The sequence below is a fragment of the Rhizopus delemar genome, genomic scaffold, assembly GCF_000149305.1.
Source record: "Rhizopus delemar RA 99-880 supercont3.7 genomic scaffold, whole genome shotgun sequence".
NCBI classification, from domain to species: domain Eukaryota; kingdom Fungi; phylum Mucoromycota; class Mucoromycetes; order Mucorales; family Rhizopodaceae; genus Rhizopus; species Rhizopus delemar.
Window position 1 is genome coordinate 2210398 of NW_027137833.1, and position 19218 is coordinate 2229615.

Sequence of the window (19218 nt, forward strand, 5' to 3'; positions counted from 1 at the left end):
TTTTGTCTTTTTTTTTTTTTTTTTTTTTAATTTTTATAGATGTATCTTCCAAAAATAACAACAATAATAAAAAAAAAGTTTTTAAGTTCAATAATTAATTGAATGTTACGATTTGATTGTTTTTTAAATACTGAATTACACTTTATTTGATAAAAGTAACAGTGATAAAATAAATATGTACACAAAAGGAAATATAGAAAGCAAGTATCTATTTGAATGCAACAATTAATTCTTGTACAGCCTCTTTTGTACCAAAAATAAGACCGACAAGGCCGAGAAGAACAGTAAGGCCACACCAGATGAGTTGATAGAAAGGCTTATTGCGAACACCAGTAAGCTTCAAATAAAAGGTAACAGGGAAAATAAAGATCAGGGCACAATTTGCAAAGGCACCGATGAGAGACATCAATGCGCCAAAGTGAGGAACAGAGCATGCAATGACACCAACCAGGACCATTACCAAGATACGAAGAGTAGCACGAATAAGGAATTCCTTGACCTTGCCAAATCTTTCAACAGTAAGATTAAACATTTCCTCGATATCAAGAGAAAAGGAAGTAATAAGGATAGGAGCGGCCATCAAGACATGAAGAGTAATGATAACAATGGCAACAGTTTGAGCAACACCAGCAGGGATGGAGTCGTAAACAGGACTGAGGACTTGATCGCCGTAGACTAAGTAACCTGTGACAGCGGTGACAATGTACAAGACAGCGCAGACAGTAAGACCGCCAGCAATAACCTTTGGCCAATCTCGAGGCTTCTTCATGGATGCTTCAACGTGAGGATAGACAACATTACCACCAAAACTAAAGGAGATAGTACTTAATGCGATAGGGAACATATCCCAAATGACAGGTTCGTGATGAGCATCCATGTGATTAGGTCTATCAATAGCTGCGCAAACCAAGACAATCAAGACAACGACAATAGTAGCAAGTGCACCAAAAGCGCTCATCCAAGCAACCTCTTTCATGGATTTGATAATGATGTATGGGATAGCGACTATTGCACAACAGATAATTGTCCATGGAACATGGCCGATTTCAGCAACAGTTCCTTTGCAGAGTTGATTTAAGTTTGAACCTGCAAGTACAGTGTACAGAACAGGAACACCAAGTACAATCCAGGCATTGAAAAAGAAGGTGACCCAGCCACCAATCGTACCGAAAGCAGCAGTTGCTACATCTTTATATGTATTGAGACGTGTTTTACCGTTGGAGTATAGACAACGGATCAAAAGAATACCGGTGTAAACGGACATCAACCAGGATAAGAAGATTACAAACAAGCCGATCCAGCCACCTTGTTGAAGTGCTTGAGGTAAACCAAGGGTACCTGTACCAGCAACGACACATACAACATTAAAAAAAGCTAATTTTGAAGAACCAGCGTGTTCACGGTTGCAGTCCATAATAGACTCTTGACCATATTCATAGTCCTGTTCTACTAAAGAAAAATCAATGAATAATTACATTTTGATTTAAAAAAGGTACTTGTATTTACCACTTCCGACATCACTAAAATCTTGTGATTTTTCTATATGTTTCTCCCCTTTAAAAGACATGCAATTAAAGAGATATTTAAATTGAAAAAAATCACGATATTCAAATTATTCCGTGGCCTTTATATACAAGGAAAAAAGGGACATCTTTTCTGGTAAAGATCAATGGTCCAATGAGATCGATGGTTACCAAATTTAGCATTTCTCATCCTTTCACGGGTCACACTTTTTTCTATTAATTTTCATTCTATTGGTCGATCATTGATATGGTTTTAAATTCCTTTTTATTTAAAAGCTAAATGCTTGCTATATGATAGCATACATTATTATAACTTTATTTTCTTTATCGATGAATGAAAAGAAGCCTACATACTTGATTGTTTTTGGTCAAACAAGGCTCCTTTTTATACTAAAATAAATTTGAATAAAAAAAAAAGAATGGGCGGAAATGACAAAGCTGAGGTTAATGAAACTGATTGGTGCCTGTCATTTCAAAGGATACAATAACAGTTACACAGATCAATGTTGAACAAAAAATGTTTCACAAGAAATATTTCATCGTGAAAATTATAAAGATTGTAATAAAATAAGATTGTCCTTTAAAAAGATGAATGTAAGTCTTTACAAAAAATATTTATGTTTATTTTCAAATGATTATTAAATGAAAATAAATTTATTTCTTTTTGTTTGTGCGTATATTTAGATATTAAATTTACAAATTGTGTACATCGTAATTGTATTGTGGGAAAAAAAAAGGTATTGTTTTTCTGTAATAACCTAATCTCTTCAATAAATATTTTTTTGTTTTTTTATTCTATTCTTTTCTTCTTCTGACGAGTATTGACGCTTCTTATTAATTATTGGTTGTGGTGTAGGTGGTCTGACAGTAAGCTTCACTTTTTGAATCTTGGGTGATGACAATGTATCCTCCGCTGGTCGTTTTGTACCACTATTTGTCTTTAATAAAAGGCGTGATGGATCTACGTCAAGAAGAAAGTTAGGTTTGCTCCGTACAAGTCAATGACTTACTATTTGCCATGCTTTCTGATTGCTCATATCTAAAACCAGTATTGCTATTGTTGTTATTCTGCACAGCAGAAAATTCTGGTTTATAAGTTTCTTGGTAATAATCTGGTTCTGTTGTATGTAGTAAAGCACTTATTGATAGTTTATTTGAAACTGTTGATCTCTCTTTTCGCGGTGGTTGTAACTCTGCTTCTTTATTTTCCTCCTTCAAGACAGATGTTTTTAATGGCTGCGGTGGAGTCAGTGTTTGAAGTTTTTCTTTCAAGAATCTAGTTTCCTCCGGCAGTTGTACTTCTAAACCTTCCAAACATCTCAAATATCTTCCAATTTCATCAATACTTTGGTTGTTCATGTATGAATAGCAAGATGATTGTATATGTGCTCTGAATTCAACCGTGTGGTCATAAATACTTTTAACTAATGAATAATCCTTTGGGCAAAACATCAGTGGCTGTGCAATGTCCATTAGTCTTTGAAGTTCTTCTAACGTTGGTCGACGTGATATATGAGCTAAATTTTTCTTTTCTTCATTATTACAGATAGGGCATACATAGGAAATTGATGAACGAACTACACTTCGTGGTACTCTAACGCAAGGATTATGATACCATTCTTTGCAAATATCGCATGCAATCATTAGTCCAGATTCTGGTTTTCGACAAATACAGTAAAGTCCAAGCTTTTGGTGATTTAAGGTAATGTTTTCAACATTGGATAGCGTTTCTCGAAGCACATACTCTAAAGACTTTTGTCGACCATGCATAAATGTTGCTCTCACTGTTTCATTCCAGACATTCATACTTGACAATGCTTCTGACAATCTTTGTACTTTTTCTGACTTGAATACAATCTCTCTGCAAATTGACATTAACTTTTGTCCATCAGCATAAGCAGGTCGCTCCAAAATATCACTTTTTGTACATTTCGTTGTCAGCATGTCTTCAACTTGATTCAAAATAACCTTTGAACGAGCCATCGCATTCTGCAGACGAATAAGGAGATGTGGCTCTAAAGTAAAAGATAATTGCGGATTTTCATGATTTTGACCAATTGAAAATACACTTTGCTCTTCATGGAGTTCAATCTTTTGTCTTCCGCGGCACAAGTTTTCAATAAATTGTAAACATCGCTTCGCTTCTTGCTCAATAAGATTCAAGCGTTCAGGCCAGGGACCCTCTGCGATACCCAAATCAGTGGCATCTTTAATGAGCTTTCGAATAGATTTGGCATTGTAAGGAGCATTAAGGACTTTTTCAACCTCTGCCAACCAAGAGTATGACTTGATGATGCCTCTCAGTTTTATAAATCGTTTAGAATCTGCTCGAAGTGACTTTCCTTCAACATAGACAGGATATTGTGCTTGTTTGTCATTTGATGCCATCAAGTCATCTGTGATTGTTGCTTCATAAGCAAGAAGCTTATCAAGATATTCCTTTAGCTGAGGTACGTGAGGGAACTCATATCCAATCGATCTCGTCTGCTCTAATAAACTTTGAATTCGTTCAATACGTCCCTTCGACACTGATTTGTTTGAATCTGCTTTCAGATCCAGGACACGCTCTGCTTCTGCGACCCAACGTTCCATCACTTCCATAAAGTCACGTAAAGCGGCAAGAGACTCTGACGATACTCCAATTTCTTCCCCTTCTTTTAAGAGTTCACTCAACATTTTCATTGTAGGCCTTGATTGTATCAACTTGTTCAATTTTTCTGTCCACTTTTCAGGACTGTAGCCACTATTCATGATTTTCTTTACTAAATCATCTAACTGTTTGTCAGTGAAACGAAGGTAGAGAGTTCTTGAAGAACTTGAGCAATCACATAACTATTAATTAGCAACAAAAAAAAAAGTTAATGAAAAAAAAAAAAAAAAGATGAAGATTGGTATTTTTACCTCTGAACTGTGATCCAAGCAGGAAACTCTATCTGAGCAAGTACAGCCAATAAATGATAAATAAGTGTAGCAGTGGCAATAATCACACTGTAATTCTTCACGTGTGTCATCCTCTGACAAAGCCACTTCTTTTAATTTTCTTGTTCGAACAGACTTCCGATCAGCCAATTCCCTTTGCTGCATATCTGATATTCCGCGCTTTAACCAGTCAATGTCAGATTTATAACAAGTCTTTAGGTTCTGTGCTGCAGTGACTAATAATTCATCGTGTGAAAAACATGGTTGTCTTCTAAATTCCTTGTAGCGTTTAACGCATTCTAGTCCATAATCAACCCAATCCAAGGGAGCGAAATTGACAGCTTCACAGAAATTGAACTGTTTGAAGTTTTAGTAAATTTGTTTTAAAGTATATCAGCACATTTAACTTACACCATGATTAAATCCTGAATGGTAAGCTTTTGGAAAAGTAACAACAAACTGACCTGGACGTTGATCGACAGCATAAACTTTAACATTTTCTTTGAGTAGTCTTTCTGGGCTGAACATGGTAACCAATTGGAATAATAAGTCTGGCTGTTGTTTAAATAGTTCTGGCATTGCCTTTTTCATAGTTTCTTCGAATTTGGCTGTATCCGAACCAGGTACACCATACCACGTTTTCGTCTCACCCCAATGCATGTAGTTTATAGAATATGTGTAGTGATCTTCATTATGCCAGCAGAAGGCAGAAAAGCACATTCCGATATATAACCAAGGTATCATCATACCACTGATGTCCGTCTTGATATGCGTAAACAAAGACTGCGGAGATACAGGTATCATATTCAAGTTCCAGGGGTCAAAGACACCTTGGGCCATTTGTTCAGGAGCGATGAAGCCACTGTAAAGAAGCTTTAAATACTGCTTTAATACTGTGAAAAAATAAAAGCTTACCTTCCATGTTGCGTGCTGTGAAGATCGGCACCATATTCAACTTCGCATGTTTCATGTGGATTATTTACAAGTCTCCAAAATTCATTTTCACACTCCTCTTCTGTTATTACACCATTTGTTTTGGAAAACCATTCTTTTTTGAATTTATCGCAAAATTTCTGAAAGTCAGTTAGGCTATATTCTGAACCATCCTCAAAGCCATAATCCTTTCCAACGGCAGTTAAACATTGTAAACAGTACCAGTCGGTCTTTGGCACACTGGACAAAGGAGGAGTGAGACAATACAGATGGTAGCCACGATTACAGCCATCGCAAAGCAACAAATTTTCTTCATCCTGTGTCTTGTGACATATTTCACAAGTGTCATTATTATCATCGTTTATATAAGAAATGTCTAAATTGTGTGTAAAGAAGCCGTTAAAAATAAATCTCCGGTGTGATCATTATTTCAGAAATTTGTACCTTTTTTCTTTAAAAGGTTCTCAGCGTCCTCTTTATGTTGAGCATACCATATTTCATAGGGCAAAATGATCTTTGAGTATGCCGATTTTAAAGCATTTGACATTGAAGTACAGTTCTTGCGGGCATATCCCAACACTCTGCCAATCTCAGCCCACTTTTTTTGCTTGGTGACCTCTTGAATACCGCCTCTCGAGGCGACTTCATTTTTCAATTTATATAAATCAATAGGTCGTTTATCCAATTGCGGAATCTTTGCAACAGGCTTTCCAGTAATGATATGGTATTTTGTGAGCTGTTCCAAATAATTCACATTCGTACGGGTTTCACCTTCCATGCTGTTCAACTTTTGAATACGGGTTTTAAAGCGAAAGCTCTACAAAAAAAACCCATTCAATCCTCCATATCTAAAAAGTTCCTCTTTTTTTGTTTACCTCAGTTTTAAGAGAAAATTCAGGCTTGTAATCACTAGGTGGGATGATCTTGACAATGCCAAATTTTGCACCCTCAGCGCTAATCTTTGCAATATAACCAAGAGGATCTTTAAACTCTTCTTTTGTGGGGTAGAAAGTAGGTGCTTCCTCAAGCCCAAATATTCTTTTGTGCTTAGGAGCATGAGTGGACTCTTGAGAGGTTGTTTTTACAGTAGACAAGTCAAAAGGCTCACTGATGACTTTTTGACCGGATCTGTAGGACATACCAAATAAATATAGAAAAATAAAGAGGCGGTGGAGTAAGAAAAATAGGGGGAGGGGAGTATGTATGTGTAAAATTGGATACAGGTTATGTAAATAGTAAAAAAAAAATATAGCTTTTGTAACTTTGCAAGCACTTGCACTTGGTTTATAAGCAATACACAGAAGAAGGGATGCAAAAAAAAAAAGAAAGAAGGAAATTAAAATAATAAAAAGTAGAAGAAAAAAAAATTTATTTTGGAAATGGCCAATCAAATAAACATAATTAAATCGTTTTTTCTTTGGAGCAAACGATCGTTTCAGACAATAGACCACATTCAATAATATGTCTCATTCTTTTCAATATTCTGACAGATCATCCGTTGAGACAATGCACACATTGACATTTTATCTCATTTTTCTTATACCATCAAACTATCTTTAGCTTCTCTTTTGTTATTAGCTGTACATCAACTTGAGCTTTTGTTAATTGATGGTATTCCATCCGCTTACAAACCCAGGTCAACCAACGGTCATCAAAGATAATTATAATATCAATCAACTCGTTTCATTTCCCTTGTTGTCTTTTTCATTGAACATCTCTTCTTCCTTTTTGCGTTTATTTGAAAAGCCAAGAATATAGGTTTGCAGTTCATAATTTGACTATCGTATGATAAGGGTGTTGGAATGGAAAAGTCATTGTACACTTCAATGAGGAGTGATCGAGCAGCGCCATGACAACCAACCTTGCTATATATGATATTAAAGTTGTGTTACAAGCATGGATACGGGGGAAAGGGATACTAGTACAAAGCCCTATTTATATTTTGCTTTTCAAGAGTTATTCTATGCACTATTGATATGAATCATTTTCTATTAGAATGTTTATGGTATTTTAAATCATAATCGTATTCTGTAACAAATAAAAATTGATCTCAATGTCAAAAAGAGTACAAATCATATTTGACAATCATCTTGTGTTATGCGCTATAAGAATTGAATTATTAATGATGTGAAAAGAAAAAAGAAAAGCGTAATAGAAAAGATGTGTTTGCAGACAGAATGTTCTCTTTTCTTATTTACAATGTCTCTATCAACTTTGCCCGAATTAAAAAAAAAAAAAAGTCGAATTGACCAATAAAAACTCATTATTGAAACAAAGTCATGAGTTTTTTTGTTTTCCTTCATTCGTCCGCCTATGTCCTACTGTGTGTATGAAAGATCTTCATACGACTTTCTTTAGAGTAGTAACTTGGTTAATATCATTTACTTTTACTAAAGCAACCTACTCTTTTTTCTATGTGCTCACTTCAATTATAGTTAACACATGCTCCCTCTTTCATATTATTTTAAAGTTTGCAAATCGCTTTATTCCAAGAAAAAGAAAGGAATACGTGAGAGGCACGCTGTCTTATTGATCAAATTGAAACATAATCTAGCTGTAAGATTGAAATCAATTGTGCTGGTGTAGTGAGCATACAACAAAGAGCCTGCTCTCGACTCTTGTCAATTCGCTTCTTCATGTCTATTTTTAAGCCTTTTTTTTTTTCGCATACTACATTTCAAACTCAACATCAAACGAACATTTTTTTAAAAAAAAAATATTACACGTAAAGAAAAGAAAGGTATTAACTGTTGTTGCAGTTAAATGAGTCCAATACACATGCTGCCAAAAAGATGAACTCATTTTATTTTCCCAATTTAGAACCAATGCTTGTCATCCAGGTTGAATTCAAGCTCAGTATGAATTCTCTCTTTCTCTCTCTCTCTCTCTGGCTCAACCATAGCTTACTACAACGCTGCTATTTAAGTATAAATATCTGTGCAAGTTTTTTGATAAAGAATTTTTAAAACGTTTAAGAAGTTATATTTACGCTTAATATATCAAAAGTAAATCTTTATAAATGTTTCTTTCAAAAATTACTCAGACTTGAGAAATCAATTATTAAAATCAAAGCAACTTTATATTTTATGCACAATAAAACGTCTTTTTGCACAGTGACGTCACTTTTTGCGTGTAACGTTTCTCATCTTAAAAAAAAGTACTCATCGAATCCAATCCAATTACGCAATAGAGCGAGAAAATAAAAACTCATAATAGCTGTTTTATACAGGGATTTACTCTTCTTTTTATTTCACAAAAATAGACCATTTCAATATTTAGAACATTTAGAAGACTGTATTTTACCCTTTTTTTTTTATCGCAGAAAATATTTTTTTTCATAAAGAAAAACCCTCAAAATACATTACACATACATGTCGCAACAACAGGTAAAAAGAATGTGTATGCAACTCTTTTTTTTTGACTTGAAACTAAAGTAAAATCTGCATTGAATAGAAAAGTACTAAATTAAATAATGTAAAGAAGAAAAGAAAACCGGCAATGAATAAGCATAAATAGACTTATTTTTATTCATAGGCTGAGGACAGTGGTGTTCCAATCATGAAAAGCACTAATAGTGACAATGCATGGAAAGTAGTAGGCAGTCCATCCCGAAGAGGCAGTACAGTTACTGTAGATAAAACCAGCCCACATGATTCTCCTGTGAATGATCATCCAGATATTATTAGAAGAGGTTCAATTGCTTCGGAAGTTAATTGGGGTTCATTTGGCGGATTTCAGTGGGAAGGACCGTCGATCTTTGAAGAAGAAGGAAAAAGTACAGCTATAGCTAGTATACCTCCTACGGCAGCTTTACCTGAGGATGCAGTTCCAAACAGTGTTCTCTCTGTGCCTATGTTGCCAAGCGTATCACTGGAGCCAATATATCGTCAGCAGCGTAGTCTTTCATTCTCTATGGGGCAAGATCCAACCTTTTTTGGTTATGATGATTATGAAGAGCCTTATCAGCATGTTCAGTTCAAAAGCTCGTTGGAGCCCATGGCAGAGGAACAAGAGGAGGATGAATTGGACAATTTTGATCTGGCCTTTATTCGTTCACGCAGTAAGTCATCAGGTGCCGCCTTTGGTTTATTATCACAGTCTCAGCATGCTCGCTTATTAAACCGACGCGGATCAGAACAGCAGTTAGAGGAAAGTCAGCGTCGAGGCTCTCGATTCTTTCATACAAATGAAATGTCTCTTGGAGACAAAGAGCATCTTCAACGCCGTTTATCTCAACAACCGAGCCAGCAGCAGCAAGAGTTCACGTTCTCTGATAATTCGACCAATTACGATTTGATGCGAAGACAATCACTTACATTAAATACGCCACCACCTACTAATATTCAACAATTGGCTGATCAACTTGAAAATACACATATTCTGAATTACTCGCACCATCCTATGCCTGGATCATTCAGATCAGATCTGTTCAATCCATCATTCATCTCTCCTCCTGCTCCTTCTCATCATCATCCGTCCCCTGCTCCACCTCCTCCACATATTGTTATGGAAGATGTCGATCAAAAGAGTATGCAAGATCTTGGTAAAGGCATTCCTCTCAGTCGTGCAGAGACACCTCTCTTTATGGTAGAATTCAAAGCAGGTCGATCCGATTTTTTCTATTCACCACACTTTTATCCACGTCTGGGTGACCTGGTGATTGTCGAAGGCGACCGCGGAAAAGATTTGGGAAAGGTGGTAGCCAACACACTGACTGTTGCCCAGGTGACTGAATTGGAACAAAAAAAACAGGCAAGATTGGATTCTGCAAGCTCTAGTGAGGATCAACAACAGCAGCAGCAACTCAAAAAGGAGATTCACGTCAAACGTATCTTTAGATTAGCAGCACCTGATGAGATTCATATGTTTATGATGAAAGACCAAGATGAACAAAAGGCACTTGCGATCTGTCAACAGAGGATCAAGCAGCGCAAATTACCTATGGAAATTGTGGATGCGGAATATCAGTGGTAAAAAAAAAAAAGAAGGAATGAAGACAGATTGAGGGTGACTCTGATTGTGTTGTATGTAGGGATCGTCGCAAGTTGACATTTTATTTTGAAGCAGAGCATCGTATTGACTTTAGAGAACTTGTGCGTGAATTATTTAAAATATATAAAACACGTATTTGGATGTAAGTGGTTATAAAATAGAAATATGTGATATTAAGAAAGAAACATAGGTGCGTTGTCACTGTTCCTGTTACATTAAATGATCTTTCTCCAGAAAACAAATAAAAACCTCCTTTTTTTTCCATATTTTGTTACTTACTAAATAATAAAAAAAGTATTTGTTTATAGCAGTACTTGCTGTCTTTTAAACATGTCATACGACAATAAAAACAGAAGGACTTGATCATTTATTAGTCAAGGCGAAAGCAAGAATGAATCATTGTCGTATAAAGACATTGGATGTTGAGTTGTATAAAAACAGGTTTATTAAAAAAACAGTCAACTATGATTGTCTTTTTTAAAAAAAAAAATCACTAGTCAAGAAACGATTACAACATCAGCATTATTCTAAAGAAAGAAAATGCACTGAATAATGTTCATTTGGATAGATTCGATCGCCATTGACAGATCTCAGGCATTGTTCTTTTATTTCCAAAAATCACAAGAAGGAATGTTTTCATCAACATCACTTCTTTTGTCCTGCAAACAAGTAAAGAGCAACTTTGAACACACAAATTTCCTTTTTTACAACCAAAAAAAAAGTAACATGTAAAATACAATAGGGAATGCTATGAACAGAAAAGGACGGTTTAGAATAGATCAATTGAAAGAGAACTCTACTTTATTCTCCTTTATGATTCAACTGTTTGAGCCTTACTCTAAGCATGTGAAATAATAAATTGCATGAATTCGATAAGAGCAATGGACTCTCTCCCCTTTATTGCTTAAAGAAAATTGATAAATTAGAATGCTTTTATACCCGTGATTTCATATAAAAGGATAGCGGAGATCATTTTTTATTGTAATATTCTCATTTAAAATATAAAGCGTTTAAAGTGAATCTAACTTTTTTTTTTTCTTTTTGAATAACATCAAACGATGAGCAGTAATAAATAATAAAGGTTATTGTTTCTTATTCTAATTCACTTGCACAGACTATACCTTGCATCTCAATTTACCTGCAGAACCCCTTTTCCCTCAAGACACTTCTTCCTCTGTTCCGGTCTCTCCTGATGGACTGAGCCCCATTGCTGACTCTCCATCTCATTCGATTTATCATCCATTCTATTATACACAGCAGCAGCATCAGCAGCAGTGGACTCCTCTCTATCCTAACCTTACTTATCTTCCTCACTTTTCCACTGTTCCAACTTATGTGGCACAAGATTCTGACAGTCAAGCTGATCTTGTGTTACAAACTGGTCAAAACTTGCTTTCACCTTCCTCAACACTCTCTTCTTCTTCCATGGAAAATCACAATGTTCTTCATTTTCCTAATAATTCATATAATGATCATCATATCACACTTGGTGAATCAAATCAAGCTTATGACTATTCTTGCAGTCATCAAGGCTCAAGCATGCCTACGGGTAGTAATGGCAGCTATGGCAGTAATAGTGATAACAATGTGACTCATGAATCAAACTTAATGCAGCTAAAGCTAGAAGGGACAAGAACTCAACTTGAGAAAAAGTACCATGGAAAAAAGTCTCAGATCGCTAACAATCATCAAGCAAAGCAAAAGACAAAGAAAAAATGTTCCAATTGTTCAGCCACACAGTCTCCTTCCTGGAGACGAAGCACAGCAAAGGATACCAAAGACAATTTGCTTTGTAATGCATGTGGTCTCTAGTAAGTATTGAGCTCTCTGTTCTAATCCACTCATCCTTTTTCTTTTAAAAGCGAGAAAACGGCCAAAAGGAATCGCATGCTGGTGACAAATGAAGACGGATCAACAAAGGTGATCCGTAAAAGAGATGCTCGTGAATACAGCTGCTCTTTATGTCATCGAAAGGATTCTTCTCGCTGGAGATGCATAAATAAGATCATTAAATGTAAACATCCTACTCTTCATTCACTCATCACTCACCCTTTTTTTTTTTTTTCCAAAGGTGAACAATGCGTCCGTTTCGGACACTAAATCTTTTCATGTCCAACAAATCACACAAAAAAAAAAACTTTAATAAAATTGTGAATCTTAAAATCTATTTTATCAGTTAATAAGTAAAGCCATTTCCGATGATAAACATATTCTATTGTACAGGTCAAATGTATTTTATTCATTTTCTAAATCTGTAATGATTTGCATAAAATACATGTTTTTCTTACTTTGAATTCCATTGTCTACTGAGTTTGTGGTTCATTACTTTTTAACTCGTACAAATTCACAGCTTCATGATTTGACTGACGATTAAACAAGACTCAAAAAAAGGGCAGTGGAACACTTGAGCTGAATCATTCAAATTATTATGTATGATTTCATTATAATCTTTTCTTGCAAGTAAATGAATGACATATACACTTTGACGCATTAAGAAATCATATTGAATAAATCAAGGTGAGAACGAGACTCAACTATTACTATTATTATTAAATGAGCAACGGGATGGCATTGAGAAAACAGACTGAGAAAGGAGGTTGTTTGTATGGATTGATAAACCATCCTAAGCTCTGGTTGACAAGTCTAATTATAAAAGTTAAAAGAGAAAGGGTCTTACGGCCCAAAATGGCTTAAAGGTAAAATACAAACAAGAATCAGGAAGGGTATCTACTATGCTTGTCGAAGAAGGACATGGGTTTATAAAAAAATTCTCATATCTTTTATCTTGATTTTAATCGATAAAGGATTGTGCAAAGATATATTTTAATCTTTGTTGGCAATTGCAACCATCATCTTTTTATAGTACCAAATTACACTTTGTATTCAATGTCGTTTGCGTGTTTGATCACTGATTTTATTGTATTCAACAAAGAAGTATAAAAAGAATAAAGTCTAGATAATTGCATAATACATATCCTTATCCCTATGCGTTTGAATTGGTTTATTTTATGATCAGCATCATCATCTTGACCTATTTTAAAGCTGAACCGATACATATTGCTTCACTCCTTTTTAAATGAGAGTAACCCAGGATTTTTGTCGGCAAAAGAAAAAAGTTAAAGCAGCAAAAAATAAAAAACCACTGAGCTTTTTTTTTGTTTTGTTTTCTTTCTTTTTTTTTCTTACTTAAAAAACAACACAAGATGGCGAATTCACAACAAATATTTCAAGCAACTTATTCCGGTGTTCCAGTCTATGAAATGCTTTGTAAAGGAATTGCTGTGATGCGTAGAAAATCAGATTCGTACTTGAATGCAACTCAGATACTGAAAGTCGCGGGTTTTGATAAACCACACAGAACCCGTATTTTAGAAAGAGAAGTCCAAACAGGCCACCACGAAAAAGTACAAGGGGGTTACGGAAAATATCAAGGTTTGTTCTTTGTCTTTATCCATTTGCACATTACTGAAAGGGGTGATGCTAGGAACTTGGGTGCCATTAGAACGCGGTGTGGAATTAGCAGAATTATATGAAGTCGACAGTCTTTTAGGACCCATCCTTCACTTTGTCAAAGGCGACAAGAGCCCACCTATTGCACCCAAACACACCACGGCCGCCACCATTCGCGCCAAAAGAGCACGTGAAACTCGGCCGGTAAGGAGAAGAGCGAAAAGAGAACACGTCGAAGAGGACTTTTCGGATACGGACAATGCTTCCCAGCACAGCCTTCCGCCTACACAGACCTCGTCCGACACCACGGTGCTTTCGAGTCCTGCGAAGAGAGCACGCCAGCTGAAGGAGAAAAAGCAGAGACCGGCGGCACAGACAGAAGAAAGGCCAGAACCACCGTCAAAGAACGCGCCCTACACAAAAATCTTGCAAAAGAGCGTGTTGCCCGTGGAGGAAAGGGTGGATCCGGATGAACAGATGGTGGATATCGATTTCGGTGGACGTGACAAGACCTATGCTCAAAAGTTGCTCCAGTTCTTCATGTCTGGCCGTCAAGGCATTCCTGCCCTCCTGGCCCGTCCACCGCCTGATCTTGATCTGAACGTGATCATTGACGAAGAGGGCCATACCAGTCTTCACTGGGCCTCTGCCATGGCCCGGATCAAGATCGTCAAGGCCTTGACCGAGAACCATGCGGATATTTGCCGAGTCAACTACCAAGGTCAGACAGCGTTGATGCGTAGTGTTTTGTTTACAAACAACTTTGATGAAAAGACGTTTGATACGCTCTTGACCCTGCTGCGATCCGTGGTGTTCAATATCGACAAAAAGGATCAAACCGTGTTTCATCATATTGCATCGACCGCTGGCCTCAAGGGTAAAGTACACGCCTCTCGATACTATATGGAATGCCTGATCAACAGGCTGAGCTCCAATCGTGCAGAGCTCATCTCCATCTTGAACGTTCAGGACATGTACGGTGATACGGCCTTGACGATCGCAGCGCGTGTTGGCAATAAACGGCTGATCAGACTGCTGATTGACGCTGGCGCTAGTACAGAGATTGCTAATGAAGAAGGCATGACCTCCAGAGATTACATTGACGAGATGGAAAGACGTGAGGCCAGCGACTTTTCACCGCTCCTCCCATTTTATGCCAGCAGCGAGTTGTCCCTGACCGATGCCAACTCCCATGAGGCCCTGCGACAAAAGGTGGACACGATGTTCAAGCAAGTCGTGAGCGGCTTGACGAATAATGACATTGTGCCGCCGATATCAGAAGTGTTTGATTCGTTTGCAGAGAGCTATGAGAGGGATTTGATATCAAAAGAGGGAGCGCTTCAGAAAAAGAAGATTGAACTCGAACTTTATACAAACAGGCTATCAGAAACAAAGCGTGTGTTGGAGTCAACCGTGTTTAGCACTCAAGACACACTGACTTATGAAGAGGCCGGTAAGAAGGGGTTGATACTAAACACCAGACTTAAAAAATGGTTTCAATTCAGTCAAAAGGAAACCTTGAAGTGTCTGATACGATCCTGTGAGAACCCAGAGAAAGTATCCATCTATCCAACGAACAGTAGCAGTCATAGTGGTAGCAGTACACCGCCTACCGAGTTGGATGAACTGAATAAAATAGCAGCGTCACTAAGGCAAGAACTCACCAAGCTACAGAGTTCAAGGAAAACACAAGTCAAGAGATTGATAGAGCTCTTGTGTCAAACACCAAGTAAAAAATACCAAGATTACAAGAGATTGATTTCAACCAGCTGTAATATCTCTTATGAAAATGTTGAAATGATGTTGGAACCTCTAATAGCTTCATTTGAAGAGGCTAATGAAATGAATGAGATTTCTTTTCCATAAATCTCTTTTTAAAAATTAAAATCAACCCTCTTTTATTTATAACTCCCTTTTAAATCTCATGATCTTCAAGTTCAATGCTCTCTACTTCAAAATTCGATTCTGAGGAATACTCATGGGAGTCTAATGCAAGCATCTCAGCCTGAATGCTTGTACTTGAAAACATACTTTCTGCTTCACTCTGTGATATCAATGCTGATTCAGGCATATCATCGCCTGCTGATTCTGACAGTAGACTGTGGTCTAGTTGGTTTTACATTAGTGTCCTGTCTGACGCTATCACTTTGGGTTACCGTGATCATTCAAAGAGCTTTCCGTGTCAGAGTGCTCTTCAAGATTAAGTTCAGGTGCATGATGATGGATGAATTCAATAATGTCTTTAGACAAATCAGTTCTCATCTGTCGAATGACTTCACCTGCCTCTGGATTTCTAATAGCCAAAAACAATGGCTTGATGGACCTAAAGATAGATGATGAATAAAGAAAAAAGAGCAAAACATAGGGAGTGCATCACTTATTACTTGTATGTATCCAGTCCAGTATCCCCTAATCGCATCAACAGATAGCTTAAAATAGGTTGTATTGCCCATACACAGATCGCTCTGCGAACTTTATGTCGTAAAGATAGATTCGGTCGATGCTTTATCAAAAAAATCAAATAGAGCAAAGCGTAGAATCCGTACAAAGCAGGCGCAGCAACGGACACGACAATGACTTTCCAGGATGCGATCACGTCCTTTCCGGTGATCTTGACTGAGGATCCTGCGAGTGCTTCTGTCTGTGCGGTCAGTACAACGAATGACGGTCGACGGCGAATGCTTACGTTTTTGTTTCTTTTTACTTGCATAGTCTGTGATCCAAATGAGTGGTAAATTGGACAATAAGCTAAATCGATTGTCAATACCCAAAGCTGTCCATCTTCTCCACTTACGCTGGTGTGCCAAGGAGAGCCATGATGACCAGTTTCGCGATCCGCTTGATGAGTTGAAAGGTTGCTTTGGAAGGTCGTATGTTTAGTTTTTCTACTTGATGATCACGAATACCAAAGAACCTCAAGGTATCATTATAATACCTGACCTTTCTTACTATTGCTTCAAGACTAGGATCACCACGTAATTTTTGCCACAAAGAGGCAAAATGCCGGTTGAGTTTAACAGCTCGTTCTATTGAAGGTCTCTTTTTATTTACATAAAGCCGTCTAACTGCTTGAATGACCTTTGAGGTAAATCAGGTTAGTTTCTATTGGTCTCTCCTTTTTATATGTGTATTATACCATGAGTGTATCATAATCAGGTGTATTGACCGTGACAGCCTTAAAGGCTTCATCGCTACGATCCAGTAATCTCGTAATCGCCTCTCGTCTTTCTTCATTACCCAACTTGTATCTTTCGACGTCCTGTCTGTCGATCGAAATAGGCTGACCAAAGGATACGACCGCCCGAGATCGGAAACGGTCTGGATGAAAATAGTTTAGACCGACCGGTACAATCTTGATATCCAAATCAGGATTTGCAGCAGCAGCACCAAGTGCCATCACGGCAAAACCAGCTGTTTTTTAAAAAAAAAAAAAAAATAGTTGAATGGGCGATGTGTGAGGGTCAAACGATATTACCTTTCAAAGGAAGCATTTCAGATCGATCATGACTTCCACCTTCAGGAAATATAGTGATACATTCATTGTTATTCAGATAGCGATAGACTTCTTCATACACTGCTGTTTGATCTACATGAGGAGCAATGCTGTATTCAAATCGTTCTCCTTGTTCTTGTTCTGATAGATGGATGCTGTAAGTAATCTCTAATTGTGTATCAGAAATGATCTTCTTCACATGCACCTTATGATGTCTTCCAAACAGAATAAAATCCCTTGTTTTCAATTCACTTTTGAATTTTGTATTTTCGCCTCGGATGGTATTGTATTGATCATAATAAATAGAGCCTGTTCCTTTGGTAATAATATCTTGTGGTCGAACAACAGGAACTAGTTTGAAATGAGTCAATCCTTTTAGTTACTTTTTTTTTTGGTTTACTAGCATTCAGTATTTTGCCAATGTGTCCTATCAAAGGTTTATCATAAGAAACAGAGGCCATCAGTGCATACGATGGACGAGGATTGTTGCTTAAAAAGACAACACCGTCAATAAATTGGTTGGCGTGAGGACCAACGATAAAGATACATGGTCCTGTTGTAGGAACAAGGTGAGCATCACCCGTCTTGATTTCTCTGAAAAAGATGTGTGAAATCACTTGGAACAGGACACGAAACGTTTGATAAGTGACTGAAGGTGGGTTTGTCATGAAGAATGATAACAAAAAAAAAATAAAAAATAAAAAAAAGTTCAGGCACAAGAAATCAAGGTGAAAATGAAGCTCTTTTTTTTTTTTACATGTGATAGCATGTGACTTTAGCTTGTTTGAGCTGATAAAGAATAATGCCTTGGTACTACTTCCTGTCTTTTAGATCAAACCATTGAATACACATTTTTGATAGTCTTCAATACACAATACAATTTTATCAAAAACAACTAAAATGTATGTAGAAAACGAAAAAAACAAGTTTTATGTAAAAAAAAAAAAAAAAAGAGCTTTACTTCAGTATGTGTATGAGTGTGTGGCTGTTTGATTTGGTAGGGAAATTGAGCCAATCATTGAGCCACAGCAATCTTGCCTGTGCAACTTTTTTTTTCCAAGAAATTACATTCAAGTGGAGGGTCTTTTTTTTTTTCTCTTCTTTTTCACTTTTAAATAATTTAAAATTATGGTAAACACCTTTTTTCAATGCAAAAGATGGACATTAAACAAATAATATAAATAGGCTGATTCAACTCCTAAAGGTACCATCAGGTAAAGTATTCATTTTCTTTTATTCATCATAAAAGTGGGGCAGATGACTGGTTTGAAAAGATGAAATTAATGAAAAAGAAAAAGTGCATCTTGAATAGCACTAAAGAAAAAAAAAAGAGAGATAAAGAGAGAAGAGGTGTTTATGTGAATTGTGCAAGAAAAGGAAATGAGATGAATAGATTAGAATTGTATTAATTCGAATTCTATTTTTAACAGAAAGCGTGTTACATCTCGTTCCAATACAAACAACGCTGGTCGTGGCGGTATGCCTGGTGGAAGTACATCCAACATGATGAGCATTTACTCTGATGATGCTCCTGGACTTCGTGTGTAAGAAAGAAAGAATATAAAGAGTAATAAGGTGAGATTGATATATGACTTTTCTATAGAGATCCTGTTGTTGTCTTGGTTCTTTCTTTGACCTTTATTGCTTCTGTCTTTGGTCTTCATATTGTTGGTAAATTCTTGGCCTAAACCATTCACCACTAAAAAACATTTACAATTATAAATATAAACAAATACAAAACGTGTACACTTTTACAATAAAACTGTGTTTTATACCAAAAGAAAGAAAAAGCTCTAATCTACAAAATCAAATCGAGCTGAATCAACCCTATTTCTTGATGAAACACACATCTTGATTTGTTTTGTTGTTTTGTTTGTAACTTGGACTTTTTTTTTATTTCGGCGATCG

General features: G+C 36.6%; 8 protein-coding genes across 8 annotated transcripts; 4 read left to right on the forward strand and 4 right to left on the reverse strand.

Moving 5' to 3' along the window:
* Positions 1-208: 208 nt before the first annotated feature.
* On the reverse strand, positions 209-1518 carry RO3G_10055 (uncharacterized protein; the record flags this gene model as incomplete). The annotated part of the gene is made up of 2 exons (XM_067664640.1): positions 209-1441; positions 1507-1518. 2 exons carry the CDS (start codon positions 1516-1518, stop codon positions 209-211), a joined length of 1245 nt encoding a protein of 414 aa, XP_067520741.1.
* Positions 1519-2943: 1425 nt separating this feature from the next.
* RO3G_10056 (uncharacterized protein) lies at positions 2944-6514 on the reverse strand (the record flags this gene model as incomplete). Its single annotated transcript, XM_067664641.1, has 7 exons — positions 2944-2981; positions 3068-4355; positions 4425-4799; positions 4854-5304; positions 5358-5751; positions 5820-6192; positions 6251-6514. The coding sequence occupies 7 exons, from the start codon at positions 6512-6514 to the stop codon at positions 2944-2946; spliced, it is 3183 nt and encodes a 1060-aa protein (XP_067520742.1).
* A 2232-nt stretch (positions 6515-8746) lies between these two features.
* RO3G_10057 (uncharacterized protein) lies at positions 8747-10612 on the forward strand (the record flags this gene model as incomplete). Its single annotated transcript, XM_067664642.1, has 5 exons — positions 8747-8761; positions 8829-8849; positions 8910-10345; positions 10408-10509; positions 10558-10612. 5 exons carry the CDS (start codon positions 8747-8749, stop codon positions 10610-10612), a joined length of 1629 nt encoding a protein of 542 aa, XP_067520743.1.
* Positions 10613-11425: 813 nt separating this feature from the next.
* Positions 11426-12179, forward strand: RO3G_10058 (uncharacterized protein; the record flags this gene model as incomplete). Its single annotated transcript, XM_067664643.1, has 2 exons — positions 11426-11432; positions 11512-12179. The coding sequence occupies 2 exons, from the start codon at positions 11426-11428 to the stop codon at positions 12177-12179; spliced, it is 675 nt and encodes a 224-aa protein (XP_067520744.1).
* Positions 12180-13570: 1391 nt separating this feature from the next.
* On the forward strand, positions 13571-15339 carry RO3G_10059 (uncharacterized protein; the record flags this gene model as incomplete). Its single annotated transcript, XM_067664644.1, has 3 exons — positions 13571-13799; positions 13840-15270; positions 15323-15339. The coding sequence occupies 3 exons, from the start codon at positions 13571-13573 to the stop codon at positions 15337-15339; spliced, it is 1677 nt and encodes a 558-aa protein (XP_067520745.1).
* Positions 15340-15959: 620 nt separating this feature from the next.
* On the reverse strand, positions 15960-16527 carry RO3G_10060 (uncharacterized protein; the record flags this gene model as incomplete). The annotated part of the gene is made up of 2 exons (XM_067664645.1): positions 15960-16140; positions 16202-16527. The coding sequence occupies 2 exons, from the start codon at positions 16525-16527 to the stop codon at positions 15960-15962; spliced, it is 507 nt and encodes a 168-aa protein (XP_067520746.1).
* A 420-nt stretch (positions 16528-16947) lies between these two features.
* Positions 16948-17978, reverse strand: RO3G_10061 (uncharacterized protein; the record flags this gene model as incomplete). Its single annotated transcript, XM_067664646.1, has 3 exons — positions 16948-17228; positions 17293-17661; positions 17711-17978. 3 exons carry the CDS (start codon positions 17976-17978, stop codon positions 16948-16950), a joined length of 918 nt encoding a protein of 305 aa, XP_067520747.1.
* Positions 17979-18789: 811 nt separating this feature from the next.
* Positions 18790-18998, forward strand: RO3G_10062 (uncharacterized protein; the record flags this gene model as incomplete). Its single annotated transcript, XM_067664647.1, has 2 exons — positions 18790-18854; positions 18914-18998. The coding sequence occupies 2 exons, from the start codon at positions 18790-18792 to the stop codon at positions 18996-18998; spliced, it is 150 nt and encodes a 49-aa protein (XP_067520748.1).
* Positions 18999-19218: the final 220 nt, after the last annotated feature.